The sequence below is a fragment of the Zonotrichia leucophrys genome, chromosome 2 (genome assembly GCF_028769735.1).
Source record: "Zonotrichia leucophrys gambelii isolate GWCS_2022_RI chromosome 2, RI_Zleu_2.0, whole genome shotgun sequence".
NCBI lineage: Eukaryota > Metazoa > Chordata > Aves > Passeriformes > Passerellidae > Zonotrichia > Zonotrichia leucophrys.
The window spans coordinates 152,912,818-152,934,186 of record NC_088171.1 but is presented as its reverse complement, the minus strand read 5'-3'; the positions used below and the strand labels follow the sequence as shown (position 1 = coordinate 152,934,186).

At 53.1% G+C, this 21,369-nt stretch overlaps 1 protein-coding gene across 17 annotated transcripts in view; it reads left to right on the top strand.

The window, feature by feature from the left end:
• Nucleotides 1-21,369, top strand: part of SCRIB (scribble planar cell polarity protein) — a 134,452-nt gene that overhangs the window by 17,794 nt on the left and 95,289 nt on the right. For all 17 annotated transcript variants that reach the window (XM_064706832.1, XM_064706822.1, XM_064706828.1 and 14 more), the window contains exons 2-11: nucleotides 7,359-7,476; nucleotides 7,670-7,748; nucleotides 9,091-9,180; nucleotides 9,773-9,829; nucleotides 14,278-14,341; nucleotides 15,822-15,896; nucleotides 16,259-16,403; nucleotides 17,461-17,579; nucleotides 19,354-19,553; nucleotides 20,442-20,608. In XM_064706832.1, coding sequence (XP_064562902.1) covers nucleotides 7,359-7,476; nucleotides 7,670-7,748; nucleotides 9,091-9,180; nucleotides 9,773-9,829; nucleotides 14,278-14,341; nucleotides 15,822-15,896; nucleotides 16,259-16,403; nucleotides 17,461-17,579; nucleotides 19,354-19,553; nucleotides 20,442-20,608 — 1,114 coding nt within the window. The remainder of the gene's footprint in view (nucleotides 1-7,358; nucleotides 7,477-7,669; nucleotides 7,749-9,090; nucleotides 9,181-9,772; nucleotides 9,830-14,277; nucleotides 14,342-15,821; nucleotides 15,897-16,258; nucleotides 16,404-17,460; nucleotides 17,580-19,353; nucleotides 19,554-20,441; nucleotides 20,609-21,369) is intronic.

Here is a 21,369-nt window from a genome sequence, read left to right as displayed (position 1 = left end):
TGTGCATGCATGTCACGTGTGATGTGTGTGTGCATGTGTCTGACTGCTGTGTGTGCACGTCACATGTGCCTCTGCTGTGTGAGTACATGTGTGTGACTGCTGTGTGTATGCATGTCACATGTGACTCTGGTGTGTGTGTGCATGTGTCTGACTGCTGTGTGTACATGTCACATGTGATTCTGCTGTGTGTGTACATGTGTGTGACTGCTGTGTGTACATGTCACATGTGACTCAGATGTGTGTGCATGTCACAAGGCATTGCTGTGTGTGCACATCCTGCCCCAGGGGCTGTAGCTGACCTTTCTCTGAGCAGAGCTTGGACCACCTGGGACAAAAGGTCCCTTCCAGGCTCGCCCCCTGCGTGGATCTGCGTGGATCTCTGTGCTGCAGGTTGCCTTCTGGAGCGAGCTGCTGTCCCTCACAGCCTGTCCCTCCTCCAGAACCTTTTGCAGTTCTGGGGCTGTTGGTTCTCCAGAACATCCCCTGCTGTCTGGACATGCCTGGCAGCTCTGTTCTGGAGCCTGCAGGGCCTGGGATGCCTCCCTGGTGCTGCTCCAGGCTGAGGACAGGTTCAGTCTCTGGGGCAGATTTGGAGCAGGACAGTTGTCAGGGGGTGAGGAAGAGGTGTAGGGGGATACAGTGTGGGTAAATGAAGGTGGTACAGAATGTAATCTTATCTGCTAAAGCGTTGCAGCTGTGTTAATTACTAAAGATTAGGAGCAGGCCTGATGTTAACAGGCCACACCTGTAGCCAATAAGAACAGTGTTATAAAAGAGTGGATTGGTGGGATCTGGAGTCAGTTGGCTACTGCAAGGACCAGGAACAGTCAGTGCTAGAGGAGCTGCCTACAAGAAACATCAAGGAGGTATGAAACTCTAGCAATATGGAACATTTGCAATGTAATGACAATAGAACTCTTGATATATAATGACAACACAGGGGTCCTGTTGTCCCTGCACAGGAGTGGCTCATCTCATCCTGAGCTTGGCCAGTGCCTCCTCCAGTGTCACCCATCCATGCTGCTGGTGCTGGCCCATCGTGCCACGCTGGGTTATGAGAGCAGAGGGTTGTTCCTGGCTCAGGTGGGCATCTCCTTCCTCTTGGGAGCACTCTGCTTCCCTGTGGGCCTGGAGCTGTGCCCTGCCCTGCCCGAGGTACAGGCACACCTTGGGTTGTTCCTGGCTCAGATGGGCATCTCCTTCCTCCTGCGAGCCCTCTGCTTCCCTGTGGGCCTGGAGCTGTGCCCTGCCCTGCCCGAGGTACAGGCACACCTTGTGGTTCCCCAGGGACAGGGACTTTGGTGCCCCTTGCTGGCTGGCCAGCTGTGCCAGTGGGTGTTGGCCATGCTGGAGGATCATGTGCAGGGTCAGCCTCGGGTGCCTGGGGCTGCCCAGGTGTTCCCCTGCTCGGCAGGAGCCAAAGGTGAGTGTGCCAGGGCAGGCTGTGTGTGCTGCTCCCAGCGTGTCTGCTTCCCAAACCGGCTGAGCCTGTTCCTGTGGGTAACCCCAGGCCAGCCCAGAGTGGGGTGTGGGAATGTTCCTGGGGCAGGACTGGCCTCCCCATGAGGGTGAGCTGGGCTGGGCTGCCTCTGCTTCACAGAATCACTGAATAATGAGCTTGGAAGAGACCTCTGAGATCACAGAGTCCAACCCATGCCCTAACACCTCGACTATAGTACCAAGTGCCATGTCCAGGCTTTTTTTAAACACATCCAGAAATGGTGATTCTGCCACCTCCCTGGGAAGAGCATTCCAGGGCTTTATTGTTCTTTGAGTGAAAAATTTCTTCCTAATACCCAACCTGTACCTTTCCTGATGTAGCTTGAGACTGTGTCCTCTAGTTCTGTCAGTGCTGCCCAGTGGGAGAGACCGACTCCACCTGTCTGCAACCTCCCCTCAAGAGAGAGCAGAAGAGGGGTGTAGAGAGCAATAAGGTCACCCCTAAGCCTCCTCTTCTCCAGGCTGAGCATCCCCAGCTCCTTCAAATGTTCCTCACAGGGTTTGTGTTCCTCCTCTTCTCCAGGCTGAGCATCCCCAGCTCCTTCAAACGTTCCTCATGGGGTTTGTGTTCCTCCTCTTCTCCAGGCTGAGCACCCCCAGCTCCTTCAAACGTTCCTCATGGGGTTTGTGTTCCCAGCCCCTCTCCAGCCTCGTTGCCTCCTCTGGATGTGCTCGAGCATCTCACCATCCTCCCCAAACTGAGGGCCCAGAACTGGACACGGTGCTGGGCTGCTGCAGGGGCTGACCTAGGAGGGCTCATTCTGGACACAGCTTTGGCTGTCACCCTGTGATCCGGCTGTCAGCACTGGCTATTCCTGTTCCATAAACTGATGCCGAATGCAGTGCTCTGGATCAAGAGGCTCACTAATAATTGCGTGGGGTTTCATCCTTTGTCACTCCTGCATAGATCAGCCAGTTGGAACGGGCCCAGAGCAGGCCACAGGGATGATTAGAGGGCTGGAGCACCTCTCCAGTGATGAAAGGCTGAGACACTTGGGATTGTTCAGCTGGGAGAAGAGAGGGCTCTGGGAGAACTTAGCGCAGGCTTTCAGTACCTGCAGGAGAGGGACTTTGCACGAGGGCTTGGAGGGACAGTACAAGGGGAATGGCTTCCCACTGCCAGAGGGCAGGGATGGATGGAATATTGGGCAGGAATTGTTCCCTGGGAGGGTGGGCAGGCCCTGGCACAGGGTGCCCAGAGACACTGTGGCTGCCCCATCCCTGGAAGTGCCCAAGCCCAGGTTGAATGGGGTTTGGAGCAGTCTGGGACAGTGAAAGGTGTCCCTGCCCATAGCAGCAAGTGGGATTGGATGATCTTGAAGGTCCCTTTCTACCCAAACCTTTCTATGGTTTGGCACCCCAAAACTGCCATCACATACCTTCCAGTCAAAACAGACTTCAGCACTGAAATCCCAGTACCTGGTGTCTCCATTCTCCAGTTTAGGGGGAAAAAACCCACCCTTTGCCGAGGACAGGATGCAGAAAGGAAGAGGCAGGTCTGTAGAGAGGAGCTGTGGGACTTGTGGGTGTGGAGGGATTGTGGGGTGTCACTGGGTGGGGTTTGGCCCCCCCAAATTCTGCTGGTTCCATCCCATAGGTGATGTTGACCACACTCAGTATGTCACTGGCAGCAGCAGTGAGGGAGGTTTGAGGGGTTTTATTGGTTTCACTGGGGCCAGGAGGCTGCCCTGGGAGGATCATGATGTGGTGGAGCCAGGGCCCAGAGGAGTTTTGGGCCATCCCCCATGGTTTGAGCAGCCTGCCCTGGCCTCATCCTGATCCTGTCCTGAGCAGGAGCTGCACTGGAGATCTGCCAGGTACCTTCCAGCATGAATTATTGCATGGCTCTGTGATATACAAAGGATTGGAAGGATATTACATCAGGTTATAGCTCAGTCCCTTTTGACTGAAAAATCCATGGGTCTAGATTGCCTTCTTTTGTCTTTTTTAAAGTTAATTTAGTTTCAGAACTTGGTGAAACGCTTGGATGTGTTCACATGCATTTGGCTCTCAAGGGGCTGCTGAGGGAGGGTGTTACATCTGAAAACCTGCTGAGGAGCCTGAATTTCACAGTTTTCTGCCTTTTTTTGCAGTGTTGTCATTTTGTGGAGCATTACTTATCCTTTGGTGTATAGTTCTTTACAAACTCTTTATACCTGTCCCTAATTAGTGACTATTTCATATATTTCCAGTTGGTTGCACTGTGGCTGCTCTGGGCAGTTTAAGAGCTCATGTCCCTGAATTTGCATTGCAGGACAGTTTTGTAGCTGTTTTCTGCCTTATCTACCCTGTGAATACTCCCATGCTTCAACAGAGAATATCTTTGTAGTGCACCCTGCTTTGCAAAGGCTTTTTCCCCCAGTTACACCCAGCTGCTGTTATGTTTTTAGGGGTTTTTTGTTAGTGATAACTTCCATCTCACTCTAAGCTGCTAGAATATTCCTGTGCTGATTCTGGATTCCTGTGTGCTGGAATATTTCTGTGCTGGTCCTTGTGGGCTTTGGGCTGCCAGGAAACAGGAAGAGATTGGGCTTACTTTTCTTTCTTCTTCAAACTTCTATTTTTAATGTACTCTGAGTCCAGTTTGGACATTGAGGGATCTGGGTTGGGCAGATTTGGTGATATTTTATTTCATAAATCAGAAAATTGAAGGTGGAGGAGTTTCCCTTTATTTGAGCTATTAAATGTGGTTCCAAATCCAGGGGTTTGCTTTGTCAGCTCTGGGAATTGGGATAAGCTTTGATTAGCAAAAGGGATAATTGCCAGTCTGCAGAGACGTGTAATCAAGGTTTCACTCTTAGTTGTGTAAGAGTTTTTAAATCAGTTTGTTCTCACTTTCAAGTGTCACAAGTGAATCTCCTGTGCAGCCTTTGCTTTGAGTTGTTGGCTGAGCTGAAGTGTTCAGCTCCCAGAACACTGAGCTGGAAATGACATGGGAATTCATGCCAGAGGCAGCGTTTGCAGCTCTTGGTCACATCCTCTTGCCATCTCTTTTTGCCAAACATAAAACTTGCATTCAGGCACGAAAACACTGCAATTCTCACGTTCGTTTTTCTGGCTACCACTGATGGCTGTTGGCTGGTTTTACTTTTTGTCACATCTAAATGTTTTATTCAGGTCCAGTGTAAGTGATTCTGCCAAGGGGGACGCAGCTCCTGCAGCTCTGCACGTGGGCTGTGCCCAGCTCTGGCAGTGCCAGGGGGTTCAGAAACCTTTTTTTAAGAAAAAGGAAGGAGCTGGGAGCTGCTGCACCACACGCAGCCTGGGTTTATTCATTTAATACACCTAAATTGTCCTTTAAAAGTGTGGGGATGTGTTCTGAGGCCACCTGTGCCCTGGGCAGCAGTGCTCAGCCCCTGTGGTTGTTTTCCAGTGTGCAGACTCTGGCAGGCCAGCACCATGTCTTGTCTGGAATTCCCTTGCATTCTAAAATTAGGAGAAGGCTCTAGGAAACAATAGCAAATCAAGTCTGTAAGCTCCTGCTCCCCTGGACCTTTGTTGTCATTGAGACTTTCACCCACTTCCTTTTCACTGAGCTGGTCTGCATGAGATAAACTGAGCTAAACAGGGCCACTGATGAGCTGGTGAGAGGGGTTATCTTTAAATTTATTTACTCATTGCACAGTTATTATGGTCCTTTAGGACATCAGAGGTGTGAATTTCCCATCAGTGCTGTTCATCCCTGATCACACCCCTGTGCAGAGTGGGAGCAGGACAGCAGCAGGGTCTGTGCTGGGGTTTGTGCCCCTCAGACACACACCTGTGCCCAGCAGTGTGTCCTGTGGGATTGGAGCTGCAGAGCCTTGGGTGTGTGCAGAAACTGCTCCAGGTACACCTGAGGAGCTCGTGGTGCTCACTGCAGGAGGGGGAGCAGCTCCCTTGTGCCCTGTGCATCTTCTCAGGGTTCTGTTTGCTCCTCCTTTGCTCTGCTCTGTGCTCGTTTTCTGCAGTGTTGGGGGTGCTCCACACCTGGAGGTACCTGCAGGAGTTCCTGGGGAGCTGTGCCCAGCAGCTCCTGTGCAGGTGGGCACCTGGAAAGGCGCCAGGAGTTCCTGGGGAGCTGTGCCCAGCAGCTCCTGTGCAGGTGGACACCTGGGAAGGCACCTGGAAAGGCACCAGGAGTTCCTGGGGAGCTGTGCCCAGCAGCTCCTGTGCAGGTGGGCACCTGGAAAGGCACCTGGAAAGGCACCAGGAGTTCCTGGGGAGCTCTGCCCAGCAGCTCCTGTGCAGGTGGGCACCTGGAAAGGCACCAGGAGTTCCTGGGGAGCTGTGCCCAGCAGCTCCTGTGCAGGTGGGCACCTGGAAAGGCACCAGGAGTTCGGAGCTTTGCCCAGCAGCTCCTGTGCTCCTGGAAAGGCACCTGAGGAGGGAGGCTCAGAGCCTGCTCTGGTTTGGTCCCTGCCAGTGTGGGCTGCAGGAGGAGCCCTGACTCTGGCCGTGCTTTGGGACCTCAGGATGACCCCAGGGTTGCCTCTCCTGTGCTGCTGTGACCCCTCCCTGCCTCTGCTGGGGACAAGCACGGCGTGATGGAATTCAGACATGGCCTGTGCCTGTCCCTGCCCAGACCTGAGTTTGTCCTCGGTCACTTGTGAGCGGTTTCTGCAGTGGCCCCACGTTGTTGTTTGTTGTTCCCAGTGCTCAGAAACACTCCAGGAAATGCAGCAAACACCCCAGCCCTGGTTCCCATCCTGTCCAGGAGCTGACCTCTGGCAGTGGTTAGGATCAGCTGCAGTATGTGGTCAGTTGATAATTACAGTCCATTGTGTTTACTGAGCTCGCTGGGGCTGTGGTGACTTGGAGGAGTGATTGGTGGATCCTGGAATTTCCCATTTGCAGCTGATGGACTTCTGGGAGCCCCAAGGGGTGTGTGGAAAAGTCAGATGTTGTGAGGGCCCTTCCAGCCACCATTGCTATGGCTGTGGTGTTTCTGGAAAGGAGTTTTTGTGCCTTGTTTAGTTCAGTGTTACCTGGGGCTGTGCTGACAGCTCACCTGTGCCTTTTCCACCTGGCACCTGCCCCTGATGTCCTCACCAAACATGCTGTGCAGCAGCAGGGACAGCTCTCTGGGCTGCTGCTCTCCTGTGTTTCTCCTTTGTTGGTCCTCTGAACCTGCCCCACAAACTCAGGTGTCTGCTGCAAGCTGCTCTAGGTGACCTCCCTGTGGTGAGCTGTTATTGTAGGAAACAGGGAATGTCCGGTCTGTGTCCTGTGCAGGAGGGAGGAGAGCAGTGGGGTCCCAGATGCTAAATGAATGATCAACCTGAACTCATTCATGCCTTTTTTCTTGTACCCCCATCCCTTGTCACTGTCATATTTTCTGAAAAATCCCCTTGCCCAGGATTCTTCTCCTGGGAAGCTGGGAAGCCTCAGAGAAAAATGAAAACCATAATTATCTGATTTGCTTCTCCTGTATTTTGCTGCTTTGGAATGTGTTTGGACATTGTTTACCAACAGGTTTCATTGGTTTCATGTGAATTGTTTTTACTATTGGCCAATTACAGGCAAGTTGTGTGAGGCTCTGGAGAGTCATGAGTTTTTTGTTAGTATCTTTTAGCCTTCTGTCTGTATCCTTTCTGTATTCTTTAGTATAGTATTCTTTAATATAGTATAGATTGTAAAATAATAAATTAGCCCTCTAAGAACACAGAGTCAGATTCCTCATTCCTCACCTTTGTCGGGGCACCCCACAAATACAAGAATCCCTTATAGCCCTTCATGGGGGTTCTGATCCATGCAGTGACTGCCCCTGGTGGGAGCAGGCAGGGTTTCAGGGGGGATGCTCAGCCTTCCCCTGAGATGAGGAGCTGGTTGACCCCAGATCTGCTACTGACTGACCCCGTTGTGTCCCTTTGTCCCAGCCTTTCTTCAGGCTCCTGAACCTGCGCAAGCTGGGCCTGAGCGACAATGAGATCCAGAGGCTGCCCCCCGAGGTGGCCAACTTCATGCAGCTGGTGGAGCTGGACATCTCCCGCAACGGTGAGCCCAGAGCTGGGCAGGAGCAGTGCCCAAACCCCGCGGTGCCCTCATGCTGGGGGGAAGCTGTGCCCTCCTCGCCCTCAGCGCTCCTCAGCTCTGACATGGGCTTGTGCTGCCATGTCTCAGGCTGCCACCACTGCCTGCTGTCCCATTTTCTCAAGCCTCTTTTGTTCTTTCACCTGTTTTTTTCCAGACATTCCAGAAATTCCTGAAAGCATCAAGTTCTGCAAATCCCTGGAAATCGCAGACTTCAGTGGGAATCCTCTCTCCAGGTAGGAAGGCACATGCAGCCCATTAGTCCAGCTGAAGAGGAGAACTGGGATTGCACATTGTGCCTGGCTTGCTCTGATCTTCATCTTGTAATTGTGTCCCTGTGAAGCCAAGGCTGGGGTTGCCCTGCCTCTTCCAAAGCTGCAGTGTCTGCTCTCCTGGCACTGGAAGTGTTCCTGGCACTCTCCTGGCACTGGAACACTTGGTGCTGGAGGAGCTGAGTGAGCTCCATCCTGGGGCCTGGGGCTGTGGGTGATGAGCTGCTGTTGTACTGGTGTCAGCAGTGAGGACTTGTGTCCTCTTGCAATGAGTTTATTGCTCTCTTTGCACTGGTCACAAACCTGAATGGGTAAGGGCTTGTGCTGCAGAGCAGAAAAAGCCTGCATGCAATGCTCTGCACCCCAGAGCCCCTTTTGGGCCCCACTCTCAGCCCTTTTTGCCCCCTCTTAGCCCCTTTTCCACCTCTCTGTTATTCAGAGCTAAGGACAGCTGTGATTTGTACCCCTCTTACCTCAGTGCCCTGAGCTGTGCCCAAGCAGGAATTGTCTTGCAGTACTCTGGAGCTTTTCATGCATAAATTTGGGATTTGGTGTGGCTCCCCTGCCTCAGTGAGCCACATTTCCAAGCACTGGTGTCCTGCTGCAGGGTCCCTGTGTGGCCCCAGGTGTCCCTTTGTGCTCAGGGCAGGTGGTGCCCGGGTTTGAGGCACATTAACTCTGCTCCCTCTCCTGGTGCCAGGCCCTGCTGCAGTGGGACAAGCTTCCCTGTTGGTGACAATCCCTGCACCACAGGAGTGACCAGCACTTCTGCACCAGTTGTTACTTGTCAGAGCTTTTCTGCTCAGGGTCAGATGATTTGGGGGGTGGGTGCTAAGGGGGCTCTATGAGCTGCCTGTGGAAGCAGAGGAATTTCCTCCAGGAACTTTGTTCCAGGGTTTTTCCCTGTTCTGTCACACCTTGGGTGTGTTCTGATGGTGCCTGGTCCTGGGCAATGCTACAGTGTCATCTGCAGGGATGTCCTTTGTGTTGGGCACTTGGAATGCTTGGGAGCCCTCCTTTCCTCAAGTGTAAATGCTCCCCATGGCAGGGTTTAGTCTGGGATTTGTGCTCAGGTACTGCAGGGCTGGGTTTGCCATCCTGGACAGGTAATGTGTGGTGCAAGTTGGTTTTGTGCTCTGGGAAGCAGAGCTTGTCCTGGATCAGCACCAGGGTTGGTGATGGCTCCTGTTCTCCTTTCCACATGTGGATGCCAGCTGGGATGAGACTGGCTTTGGTGGATCTGAGTGTTTTGGGGCATTGTGTGCTTTGCACACAGCATTAATGGAATCTGTTCATGTTCTCACAGGCTGCCCGAGGGCTTCACCCAGCTCCGGAGCCTGGGCCACCTGGCCCTGAACGATGTGTCCCTGCAGAGCCTCCCCACTGACATTGGGAAGTGAGTATGGCCTGTTCTGGGGAGGGCTGGGCTGGGGACACCTTGCTGCTGGCACCAGGACAGTGGCAGCACCTGCAGGGAGAAGCCAGGGTTGTTAAAACACCTTCCTACTAAGGTTCTGCTCCCTGCTGGGGTTTGTGGCACAGCAAGGATTGATCCACTCTCCTCAATCCAGTTTTCCCTGTGTTCTCAGTGCCCATTCACCCCTCTCCAAGCAGATGTGGGCTGCCTGATGATGTTTGATTCAGATTTATGCTGCTGGCCAGTGGCCTCGGGGGGTGCAGTGCCTCTCCCATGGGGTTTGCCCTTCCTCATGAGAGGGGTTTGACCTTTCTGGGCCGGCAGTCCTGTTGTGGCAGCGTGTTCCTTGTCCTGAGTGTGGGCACAGTGTTGTTCCTTGTGGCTGCAGCAAGCACTTGTGTCCACAGAACCATTTTCATTGTGTTTCTGTTCACATCTCCATCCACGTGTGCACACCCATGCATTGCACAGGACACCAGGGGTGGTTCCAAGGGAAGGGACATGAGCAGCCCCTGGTATCCCTGAGCCCTGTCCAGTGAACCTGGCTTTCTTGCTCCCTTTTCTCTTGCAGTTTGGCAAACCTGGTGACTTTGGAGCTGCGTGAGAACCTGCTAAAGACTCTCCCCACGTGAGTGTCTGTCTGGGGGCTGCAGGAGTCTCCTGCCTGGTCCTTCTTGCTGCTCCCTCAGGGACCAGGGCAGGCACCATCACTTGGCTGGGGAGGGCTCAGGCTGGGCACAAATAGGCTGCACCTTGTGGATTTCCTTAAATTGGGGTGAGGAGGGAGAGGATGGTGCAGGGCTGGAGAGCAGCAAAGGATGTTCAGAGCCTGCGCTCAGCCTGTGTAAGGATTGGTTTCGAATAGGCAGGGCTCCCCAAAAACACCTGCTGGAAATAGTGAGAACCCCATTTTTCCTGAAGAGGTGGAGCAGGGTAGATTATTTTGGAAAGAAAGAGAAAAGTGTGGATGGGGGTGTAGGAGGAGCTGTGTGCACAGTGAGGTTCAGGATTTGAGGAGCACAGCTGCAGGGTCCATTTTGCTCCTGACATCTGTTCTGTTGGCTATCCCTCCTGGTTGCTCTGGGTGGGATAACTGCCTCCCCTGCAGCAGACAAAGCTAAGCCAGCAAGGGAGAAGAGGTAAGTGTTGTTCCACGTGCTGGAGTCAGGGATAGGGACGAGTTCCTGGCAGGGAACCTGGTTCATGGTGGAGGTGATGCTCTCAGGTGGATGGACGTGGAGAACTGCCCAGTTGCTACTTCAGTCTTTGCTCTGGCCCTATCAGAGTTTGTTGAGTTTTCTGCCCTCCAGCAGCTCTGTCAGCTCATTTCCTGCCTGCTCATGCATCCCACTGATGATTCCCCCAGCTTTCCTTGGAGTCACTGAAAGGATTCTGCTGGCTCCTTGAGCAGCAGTTGTTTTGGGGCCACCTGAACTCCTCAGTGAAGGTGTGATGTGTGCAGCTGTTGTCACAGCTGTCCTCAGAGCTCTCTTACAGTTCTCTTTGAGCAGCAGTTCTTTTGGGGCCACCTGAACTCCTCAGGGAAGGTGTGATGTGTGCAGCTGCTGTCACCTGTCCTCAGATTACAGCTCCTGGCAGGAGCTCAGTTTGTCTGCTGGCACTTCCCCCTGTAGGAGCACAGATCAGAATCACAGATGGCCTGGTCTGATGCCAGCCAGCACATCCCTTGTGCCCAGCAGTGACCCTGTCACAGAAGGGTGACAGGAAGGGGCACCTGAGATGGTCCCATGTGGAGTGTCACCACACAGGACAATCTGGGTTAGAGCTTCTTATCACGGAGCCCCAGGATGGTTTGGGTTGGAAGGGACCTCAAGGGTCATCACATTCCAGCCCATTGCCTTGGGCAGGGATTAGAGCTCCTTATCATGGAACCCCAGGATGGTTTGGGTTGGAAAGGACCTCCAGCCCATTATTGCCTTGGGCAGGGACACTTTCCAAGGTGCAGGGAGCTCCAAACCTTGTCCTTGGACACTTATTGTGGGCTGAGAACGGGCAAGCAGAGGAGTTGGGGTCCTGGTGTGGCTGCTCTTGTGTCTGTTCCTGTCCTGGGTGCTCACACAGGCAGCTGCCACAGCTGGCTGACCCCATGTCAGCAGAGAGGTGCAGCAGCTTCATCCAGGGCTGGGCTTCCAAACTGCAGAGTGTCACTGTGATGTTTTCTGAAAAATCCCTTCGCCAGGATTACTTCTGGGAAGTTGAGAAGTCTCAGAGAAAAATGTAAATGTAATTATCTGATTGCTTCTCCTTGTGTTTTGCTGCTTTAGAATGTGGTAGGTGATTCTTTCATGGGTTCCATGTGAATTGTTTTCTTAATAACCAATGACAGTCAGCTGTGTCAGACCCTCTGAGGAGTCACAGGTTTTTATTATTCATTCTTCTGTCTGCATCCTTTCTCTTTATTTTAGTATAGTTTTAGTATATAATTTCTTTTAATATAATATACTATCATAAAATAATAAATTAACCTTCTGAGAAGTTGGAGTCAAATTCTCATCTCTCACCTCGTCCTAAAAGCCCATCAATACCACAGCAGAGAAGTTAGTTTTGCCTCAAACAAGTCTCTGCAGTTTAGAATCAGCCACAGCCTGGGGTTTGGGAGATTCTGCCCGGGGTGAACTAGTGCTTGTTTGAGATTCTCTGCCACAGTCTGGGTTTTTGGGGAGATCTCTCCTGCCCAGTGCTGGGTTTTTGGGGAGAGCTCTCCTGCCCAGTGCTGGGTGTTTGGGGAGATCTCTCCTGCCCAGTGCTGGGTGTTTGGGGAGATCTCTCCTGCCCAGTGCTGGGTGTTTGGGGAGATCTCTCCTGCCCAGTGCTGGGTGTTTGGGGAGATCTCTCCTGCCCAGTGCTGGGTGTTTGGGGAGAGCTCTCCTGCCCAGTGCTGGGTGTTTGGGGAGAGCTCTCCTGCCCAGTGCTGGGTGTTTGGGGAGATCTCTCCTGCCCAGTGCTGGGTGTTTGGGGAGATCTCTTGCCCAGTGCTCCCAGATGCCCTTTGGTAGTTCTGGGTGCCATCCAGCAGGATGCTGGTAGTCTGCTATGAGGTTTTGGTGTTTTCACTGGAAGGTTAATCCAGGCTTGATACTCGCTCTGTAATGCAAATTCAGCTTCTTTTCATCTTTCCCTGTCATTTTTCAAACCAGGACACTCCCCAGTTCCCCAAATACTATTTTGCAGTGATTTCCAGAAGTAGAACATGGATCTTGAAGGCCAAGGTGGTTCTGATCAGAGGTATCAGTCGAGTACAGGATGGCCAAACCCATTTCAGTGATGCTGTGGGCTCTCTGCCTCATGCCCTTGGCTGACTGGCTGCACAAAAACAGCTCTAAATGAGGTCAGGTGGGCTTGCCAAAGAGGAGAATGACTTAAGCAAGAAATAGCTGGTGCTTTGTTGCCAGGGCTCCCTAGCCCCGTGGATAGATAGGTGGGCTTCAATGCTGAGAGTTTGGGGCAGCAAAATGCATCAGGGTCCTTTTGGTATTTTGTTGTTGTAGAGCTTCTTGAATGACCCAGCTTGCAGTGACCTTTGTTTGCCAAAATTCCATGTAATTGGTTAGTCTTCTGATACTGACTGAGCTCTGGAATGGTGCAGCTTGCTCAGCTGGTGATCACCCCTCATTTCTCCCATGCAGCTGGGATGCAGCCAGACTTGGGAAGGGCAGCTCTTCTGGATCCCTGTGGAATAGTGGTGGGTGGTCTACACTGAGATCTTTTGCCAGATGTCATCAGTGTGGATTCCCCAGGTCACTTGTTCCTGTTTTGGGAATTCAAGCTGTGAAGGTGCAGAGGAAACAGTCATGGGGCTTGGGTACATGGTTATCCCCCAGATGTGAATTCCCAAGTCACTTGTTCCTGTTTTGGGAATTCAAGCTGTGAAGGTGCAGAGGAACAGTCAGGGCTGTCTGGATCCCCCAGATGTGGATTCCACAGCTCTCTTGTTCCTGTTTTGGGAATTCAAGCTGTGAAGGTGCAGAGGGACAGGCAGGGCTGCATCACCTCCAGAGGAGTTAGGGTTGGTGCACATTCATGGTGAAGGAGTGCTGTGCAGCAGGATTCTCTGGGTGAAACTGCTAATAAACCTTTGCTGGAGTTTATCTCAAAATCCACTGCTACATGCAGCAGGAAATTCATTTTCCTGAGTAACCCAGATGTTTTTACAGGCAAGACAGTTCCCTTTTATTGTACCCCCAACAGCCCTGGTTTGGGTGGCTTTGAGAGATGGATCTGTTTCCAGAGAAATGTGGGGATTTCTCTGTTTGGACAGTTCCTGAAGAGGAGAATGAAGCTGTTCCCTGCTGGGGGAGTGGGCAGGGCTGGCAGCTGGCACACAGTGAGGGGCAGCAGCCCTCTGGGGAGCTGGAATAGATGGGTCAGACTCAGGTGTGAGCACCTGGACCATGTCATGAGAACCCAGCCCTGGGTTTGTGGGACTGCAGGGCTGGCCCAGCCCCAGGTGTGGTGTGTGGGGTGCTCAGGGCTGCTGGTGTGGTGAGGTGAGGGCAGGTCCTGTGCAGTGCCTTCATCGTGAGCTTCTGTCTGTACCGCTCCCCTCACCCGAGACATCAGGCCGCTGTCGTGTTCCCTTCCTCTTCACGAGCATTGTGTTTGGGGAAGGCTGTGGAATTTGTCATTGCTCCCTTCCCTGCAGCTGTGTGCTCCCCTTGCCCCCCACACATGTCCTGTCCTCTACTGAGCCCCTCCTGTTGCCTGTCAGTCCGTGCCCAGCTCCGTCCTCGCTGTGCAGCAGCAGCCATGGGAAGGTGTGGCTGCTCACCTGCTGTGCTTTCAATCACAGAGTTGTTGTGTTGGGGAGAGCAGAGGGCAAACTGGTACCATGGGGCTGCTGGAGCCTCTGAACCATTGCCTGGGGTGAGCAGTCTGGCCTGGAGAAGGGAGCAGCTCCACAAAGCGCTGGGCTCAGAGGGACGTGAGAAAGGCCAGGATTGCCCCACCTGCTGCAGGAGTTACTGGAGATGGTGTGGTTTGTGCAATGTGTGTCCCAGGTGCTAACCTTCCGCTCTTTATTTCTTGTTTTATCTCTCTGTGCCCTGTGCCTCGCAGCTCCCTCTCCTTCCTTGTCAAGTTAGAGCAGTTGGATCTCGGTGGCAATGACCTGGAAGTGCTGGTAGGTGAGGGCTGCTGGGGAGGGGCTCGGGGGGTTGGCAGGGGTTTGCACCTGGAATGCAAAGAGACAGGCCCTCAGGTTATTTGGGGAGGTTCTGATCTGCCCAGCATGGCCCAGTCACCATTCCCAGGTGAATTTTCTCTCTGTGTGTGAGCCCCTGTGTCCTGCTGGCCTCACACTCTGCCTACCCTGTCCTTTCCAGGCTCTGGGATGGAGATTCTTCCTGTCTGGCTGCCAAGGATCTTTCCTTTCCAGCAGGACTCTGTGCTTCCCTTCTCTGTCCTGCACTGCCCCCAGCTGTTTTCCTTCTCGTCCAGCTTCCTGCCTTTCTGCTTTCTGATGTGATTTCTGCCCCACACAGTGCTGGGCCATTCCATGTTGTCCATGGCAGTGAGGGTAGCCCAGTGTGGGGGCTCTCTCCATGGAGGGCTCAGCATGTGGAGAGCAAGGGCACAGTCTGAGTTGAGGTTATCTGGGCATTTGGGGCCACCCTGTGATATTCTGTAATTTGCAGCTGTGGATTAAGCTGTTACTGGATCTTCCTCTTGGTGTCCTGTTGTGGGTTTTAGCAGAAAGCTGGGAGGCACAGGGGCTCGTGCAGCTCAGCTGTGCACAGGCTGAGCTCACCTGTGAGAACAGGTGTGTGACACTGAGCCATGCTCCAGTGGGACAAACTCCAAACCCTGATTGCCTCGGGGGCTGTGGGATGTGCATGTGTCTGTCACAGCTGATGGTGCCACTGGGTCATCTTGAGTTGGGCAGTGGTACCCAAATGTTCATTTTCATGTCTGAGAGGAGGAGATGCATTCCTTCTGTAAGGCCAGAATTTCCAATCCCCTGAAATCACAGAATCATTTAGGTTGGAAAAACCATCTGAGACCACTGAGTTCAGCCACTCTCCCAGCATTGCCAAGGCCACCACTAACCTGTGTCCCCAGGTGCCACATCCACACAGCTGTTAAGTCACCCCAGGGGTGAGGACTCCACCTCTGTCCAGGGCAGCCTGTGCAAGGGCTGGACAGCTCTTTCCAGAAGCAATTTTCCCAATATCCAACCTAAACCTCCCCTGGCACAATTTGAGACCATTTGTCCTGTCCCTTGTTCCCTGGGAGCACAGCCTGACCCTTGCCTGGCTCCATCCTCCTGCCAGGGAGCTGCAGGAAGCAGCATCTCCCCTGAGCCCCGTTGTGCCCCAGCTCCTGAGCTGCTCTCCACCAGAGCTGTGCTGCAGGCTCAGCTCTCCTTCCCTGCTGACACAGCCCTGCTGATGCTGTCAGTGTTTGCCATCCCACTGCAGCCATCCCAGACATTCCCAGTGTGCTGTTCTCTCCTAATGATCCCTGGACGGTGCTGGGAGGGGTGAGAGGCACAGCAGTGCCTGGCTTTGCAGAGTGCTGTGTCTGCACACCCTCGAGCAGCCTCTCCCTGTCCCTGGAGGGGCCGATGGCCTGGTGATGTCCTCACTGTGCTGTCTCTGCAGCCGGACACTCTGGGCGCGCTCCCGAACCTGCGCGAGCTGTGGCTGGACCGGAACCAGCTCTCGGCCCTGCCACCGGTGAGTGTCTGCTCAGCACACCCTTCCCTTCCCTTCCCTTCCCTTCCCTTCCCTTCCCTTCCCTTCCCTTCCCTTCCCTTCCCTTCCCTTCCCTTCCCTTCCCTTCCCTTCCCTTCCCTTCCCTTCCTTCCTTCCCTTCCCTTCCCTTCCCTTCCCTTCCCTTCCCTTCCTTCCCTTCCCTTCCCAACTTCCCTAAACTTCCCTAAACTTCCCTTCCCTAAACTTCCCTTCCCTAAACTTCCCTTCCCTAAACTTCCCTACACTTCCCTTCCCTAAACTTCCCTGTCCTGCTGCTCCCTGAGCCATGAGCGCCCAGCCCAGCCCAGCCCTGCCCTGAGCCGTGGGCTCTCCTCTCCGTGCAGGAGCTGGGCAACCTGCGCCGCCTGGTGTGCCTGGACGTGTCTGAGAACAAGCTGGAGCAGCTGCCCAACGAGGTCAGCGGGCTGGTGGCCCTGACGGACCTGCTGCTGTCACAGAACCTGCTGGAATGCATTCCCGATGGGATCGGTGAGTGCCGCCAGCTGGGGGAGCTGCAGGGCTGCCTTGGCAGGAAACAGGAACTTGTGTGTGCCAGGGAATCAGGGATTCATGGACAGGAGCAGTGGGTGGGACAGGTGAGCAGAGCTCTGCAGGGCAGTGCAGGTTCTCTGTGTGTGCCAAAGAATCAGGGATTCATGGGCACAGCCATAGTGGGTGGGACAGGTGAGCTCTGCAGGGCAGTGCAGGTGCTTCATCTGTGCCAGGGAATCAGGGATTCATGGATGCAGCCATAGTGGGTGGGACAGGTGAGCTCTGCAGGGCAGTGCAGGTGCTTTGTCTGTGCCAGGGAATCAGGGATTCATGGATGCAGCCATAGTGGGTGGGACAGGTGAGCTCTGCAGGGCAGTGCAGGTGCTTTGTCTGTGCCAGGGAATTACGGATTCATGGACACAGCCAGAGAGAGCAGGAGCAGTGGCTGGGACAGGTGAGCAGAGCTCTGCAGGGCAGTGCAGGTGCTTTGTCTGTGCCAGGGAATCAGGGATTCATGGATACAGCCATAGTGGGTGGGACAGGTGAGCAGAGCTCTGCAGGACAGTTCAGGTGCCCTGTCTGTGCCAGGGAATCAGGGATTCATGGATACAGCCATAGTGGGTGGGACAGGTGAGCTCTGCAGGGCAGTGCAGGGTGCTCTATGTGTGCCGGGGAATCAGGGATTCATGGGCACAGCCATAGTGGGTGGGACAGGTGAGCAGAGCTCTGCAGGGCAGTGCAGGTGCCCTGTCTGTGCCAGGAATCAGGATTCATGGATGCAGCATAGTGGGGGACAGGTGAGCTCTGCAGGGCAGTGCAGGGTGCTCTGTCTGTGCCAGGGAATCAGGGATTCATGGGCACAGCCATAGTGGGTGGGACAGGTGAGCAGAGCTCTGCAGGGCAGTGCAGGTGCTTCATCTGTGACCAGGCCTGCTGGGAGGAAAAGCAGAGCCTGCATGGTTGGGTTGTGTGACCGTGGATGGGATCACAGGTGAGTGTAGAGCAGCACCCTTCACTCTGGCACAGCTCACACCTAACTTGTCGCCCTGGCCAGGTCAGCTGAAGCAGCTCTCCATCCTCAAGGTGGACCAGAACAGGCTGACAGACATGACAGAGTCGATTGGGGACTGTGAGAACCTCTCTGAGCTCATCCTGACTGAGAACATGCTGACGGTGAGTGCACAGCAGACACCTGCCTCTCACAATCACAGAATTACAGGATCACCAGGTTGGAAAAGACCTTCAAGATCATGGAGTCCAACCCAGCCCTAACACCTCAATTAAACCCTGGCACCCTGTTAAAAACACCCAGGGATGGTGACTCCACCACCTCCCCAGGCAGCCATTTCAGAACTTTATCACCCTTCCCATGAAAAGCTTTTTCCTAATATCCAGCTTGTATTTCCCTTGGTGCAGCTTGAGACTGTGTGCTCTGGTTCTGTCAGTTCCTGGAGAAAGAGCCCAACCCCACCTGAGCACAGGCACCTTTCAGGAGCTGTGCAGGAGCTTTCAGGAGCCTCTCCCATGCTGTTCTCTGCCAGCTGCAAGGATCCCTTCCCTTCTTCTGCCTCCCAGCTGAATTCCTGAGCTGCTCCAGCTGCTTCTACAGTTTCACCAAATTCACACAAGTTTGGGAGCTGCTTTCTCTCACTGACTTTTTTCCCCCAAATCATTCTCTGGGATGCTGGGATTGCCCATCCCATAGCCCATCCCAGGCTGCATTGCTGAGGGATTTTTTTGGGATGGTGTGATTGAGAATGGCCCTACTCCAAACTGCCTGTGATTTGATTGGTAAAACAGGAAGATTGGAAACAGGCAGATAAACAGAAGGGAAGTCTTGACCAGTGGTTCTGTGTTGAGGGGAAGAGTTGGCACAGATCAGTCTATGAGCCTGAGGGAAAACCTGTTCCAAAGATGTCCCAAGAGCATTTTCCCAGAAGTGTCTGTTGGGATGGAAGGCAGCTTGCTCCCCAGGCTGAGGGCTCTGTGCCTTTACTTGTGTGTGTTTACCCTTTCCTCTTGTGAGACAGAGTAGAAATTTTCCAGAGCAGAAATCCATTTTGATTTAGGTGAAATGTACATCTTTGAGTTAAGTCTGTAGCTTGCTGTTTAGTCTGACTGCCTGTTCTAACAAAAAATCTATGCTCAGAGAAACTGCTTCAGCCAAAAGACAGAGATAAAGGAGGAGGAGAGGGGCAGTCAGAGCAAGGCAACATGACCCAGGAGTTCTTTCTGATAAAGAAGAATTAGCAGCAAATGTCACTTGAAATCAGTAGAGTGAATATGTATGAGCCTATTGTGAAATTGCATGCATATTTATTTGAGAGAGAGAGAAAAAAAATATGGAGTTTCCAGCGGTACATATGTCATGTTAGGAGAAGGATTCCCACATGTGTGCAGTGCTGTGATAAACATACCAGTGTTATAGTTATCCGATAGGTAGTATCCTGTAGATACTGTAGTTATAGTATCCTCCTCCAGCCAGGTCTAATGAGCTCCAGGAGGCCCATAACACACCCAAGATAGCTCAGCTACCCTTGGAGGCACAGTGATCAGCAGGATGGCCTCTGTTGCAGTGTTGGAAGCAAAAAGGTTTAGTAAAAGGCAAAATACAAACAGAAGAACTGAGCCAGGTGCCAGACGTTCCTGCTCCTGGTAAAAACTCCTCACAAAAGCAATTAGTTTTTGTTCACATCCTTTTCTAGTGGGACTTTTTGGCTTCTGTCCAATGAGCTATCCTAAAGTTTGAGGTGAAGTCCCCTGGGTCTTCTGAGGCATCTTTGTACTTAATCGAGGAGAGAAACTTCTGGACTTCTTTCCTTTTAAGCGACAAAGGATAGTTTGTCACTCCATCTAGAGGGGACACACTCCTACATAACTGCTTTACAACTTTGACAAAAGTTATGATGTTTGTTTGTTTACAACCACTGACTGGGCTCCTTTGCAGGCCTTGCCCAAGTCCCTGGGCAAGCTGGCCAAGCTGACCAACCTGAACGTGGACCGGAACCGGCTGACAGCGCTGCCAGCAGAGATCGGAGGCTGTGCCAACCTCAACGTGCTGTCCCTGCGCGACAACCGCCTGGCACTGCTGCCCCCCGAGCTGGCCAACACCACCGAGCTGCACGTGCTGGACGTGGCTGGCAACAGGTGAGCAGCCTGGCTGTGAGGGGTCTGGGTTGGGAAATACAGGTGTGTTCCCTGAAATGGAAACTGTGGCCAACACCGCCGAGCTACACGTGCTGGATGTGGCTGGCAGCAGGTGAGCAGCCTGGCTGTGAGGGGTCTGGGTTGGGAAATACAGGTGTCTGCTAAGGAGGGCAGGAGCCTCCCCTGAAATGGAAACTGTGGCCAACACCACCGAGCTACACATGCTGGATGTGGCTGGCAACAGGTGAGCAGCAGCACAGCTTTGGGGTGTCTGGGTTTGGAAAATCAGGTGTCTGCTAAGGAAGGCAGGAGCCTCTCCTGAAATGGAAACTGTGGCCAACGCCACAACATGGCTGGGAACAGGAGAGCAGCACGGCTGTTGGTTGCTCGTTGGCTTTGGAGGGTCTGGGTTTGGATAGACAGGTGTCTGCTAAGGAAGGCAGGAGCCTCCTATGAAATAGAAACTGGCAAACACCACTGAGCTCCACGTGCTGGATGTGGCTGGCAACAGGTGAGCAGTGCTGCTGCAGGGCTGCTGGTTGGTTTTTGGGTGTCTGGGTTTGGATAGACTGGTGTCTGCTAAGGAAGGCAGGAGCCTCGCCTGCATTGGAAACTGTGGCCAACACCAGAGGTTCTGTGAGGAGCATTGCTTTTCTGTTTGTAAACCCCTCCACACTGTTGGAGGGAGCTGTCCCCTGCTAAAGGCTGGTGAGGATGGGGTACTGCAGCCCAGTCCCACAGCCAGGGACAGAACCAGCTGGGAACAGGACTGGGGCATCCACAGCAGCTTGCTCTGTCCCTTTGTGCTCAGCTGGGGCACTCTGGAGTTGAGCTGAAGCTCTTTCCTGACCAGGAAATTTAACAAGCAGTTGCTGTTCTCTTTTGCAGGCTGCAGAACTTGCCCTTTGCTTTGACAAATCTTAATCTGAAGGCCCTGTGGCTGGCAGAAAACCAGTCCCAGCCCATGCTGAAGTTCCAGACCGAGGATGATGAGAAGACAGGAGAAAAGGTTCTCACTTGCTACCTGCTCCCCCAGCAGCCCTCTCCCAGCCTGGGTAAGAATCTGCAGCACCAGCACTGGCTGCAGAGCTTTGTGCTCTGGAGGGGGCTTGAACCTTCTCTGCTGGGCTGGGCTGTCCTTGCTGTGATTCCTGTGGCACATCCAGGCTCTTGTGTGGATGGATCTGGGGCACCTTTCCCAGGCAGTGATTGTTGAAACTGAGGAATTGCTTTCTGACAGGTGACAGGGCCCTGCAGCCTCATCTTTGAGTGTTCTGCTTGGATCTGCTGACCAAGCAGTTAATTTTCATTGTCCTGAATTAATTAATGAATTTTCATTGATTTTCATCTATTCCTGCCTGAATTCTGCCTTTTCCTGCACTCCTTGGGTAAGGAGTGCTGGAACTGAAGCATCTCTGCTGGGCTGGGCTGTCCTTGCTGTGATTCCTGTGGCACATCCAGGCTCTTGTGTGGGTAGATCTGGGGCACCTTTCCCAGGCAGTGATTGTTAAAACTGAGGAATTGCTTCTGACAGGTGACAAGGCACTGCAGCCTCATCTTACAGTGCTTTGCTTGGATCTGCTGTCCAAGCAGTTAATTTTCATTGTACTGTCAGCATGCTGATTGTGATGGTGTTCACAGGGGTCCCAGGATGAGGGAGGAGATGAGAATGTTGACTCCATGTTTCAGAAGGCTGATTTATTATTTTGTTATATATATTACATTAAAACTATACTAAAAGAATAGAAAAAAGGATTTCATCAGAAGGCTGGCTAAGAATAGAAAAAGAAAGAATGATAGCCAAGGTTTGTGACTG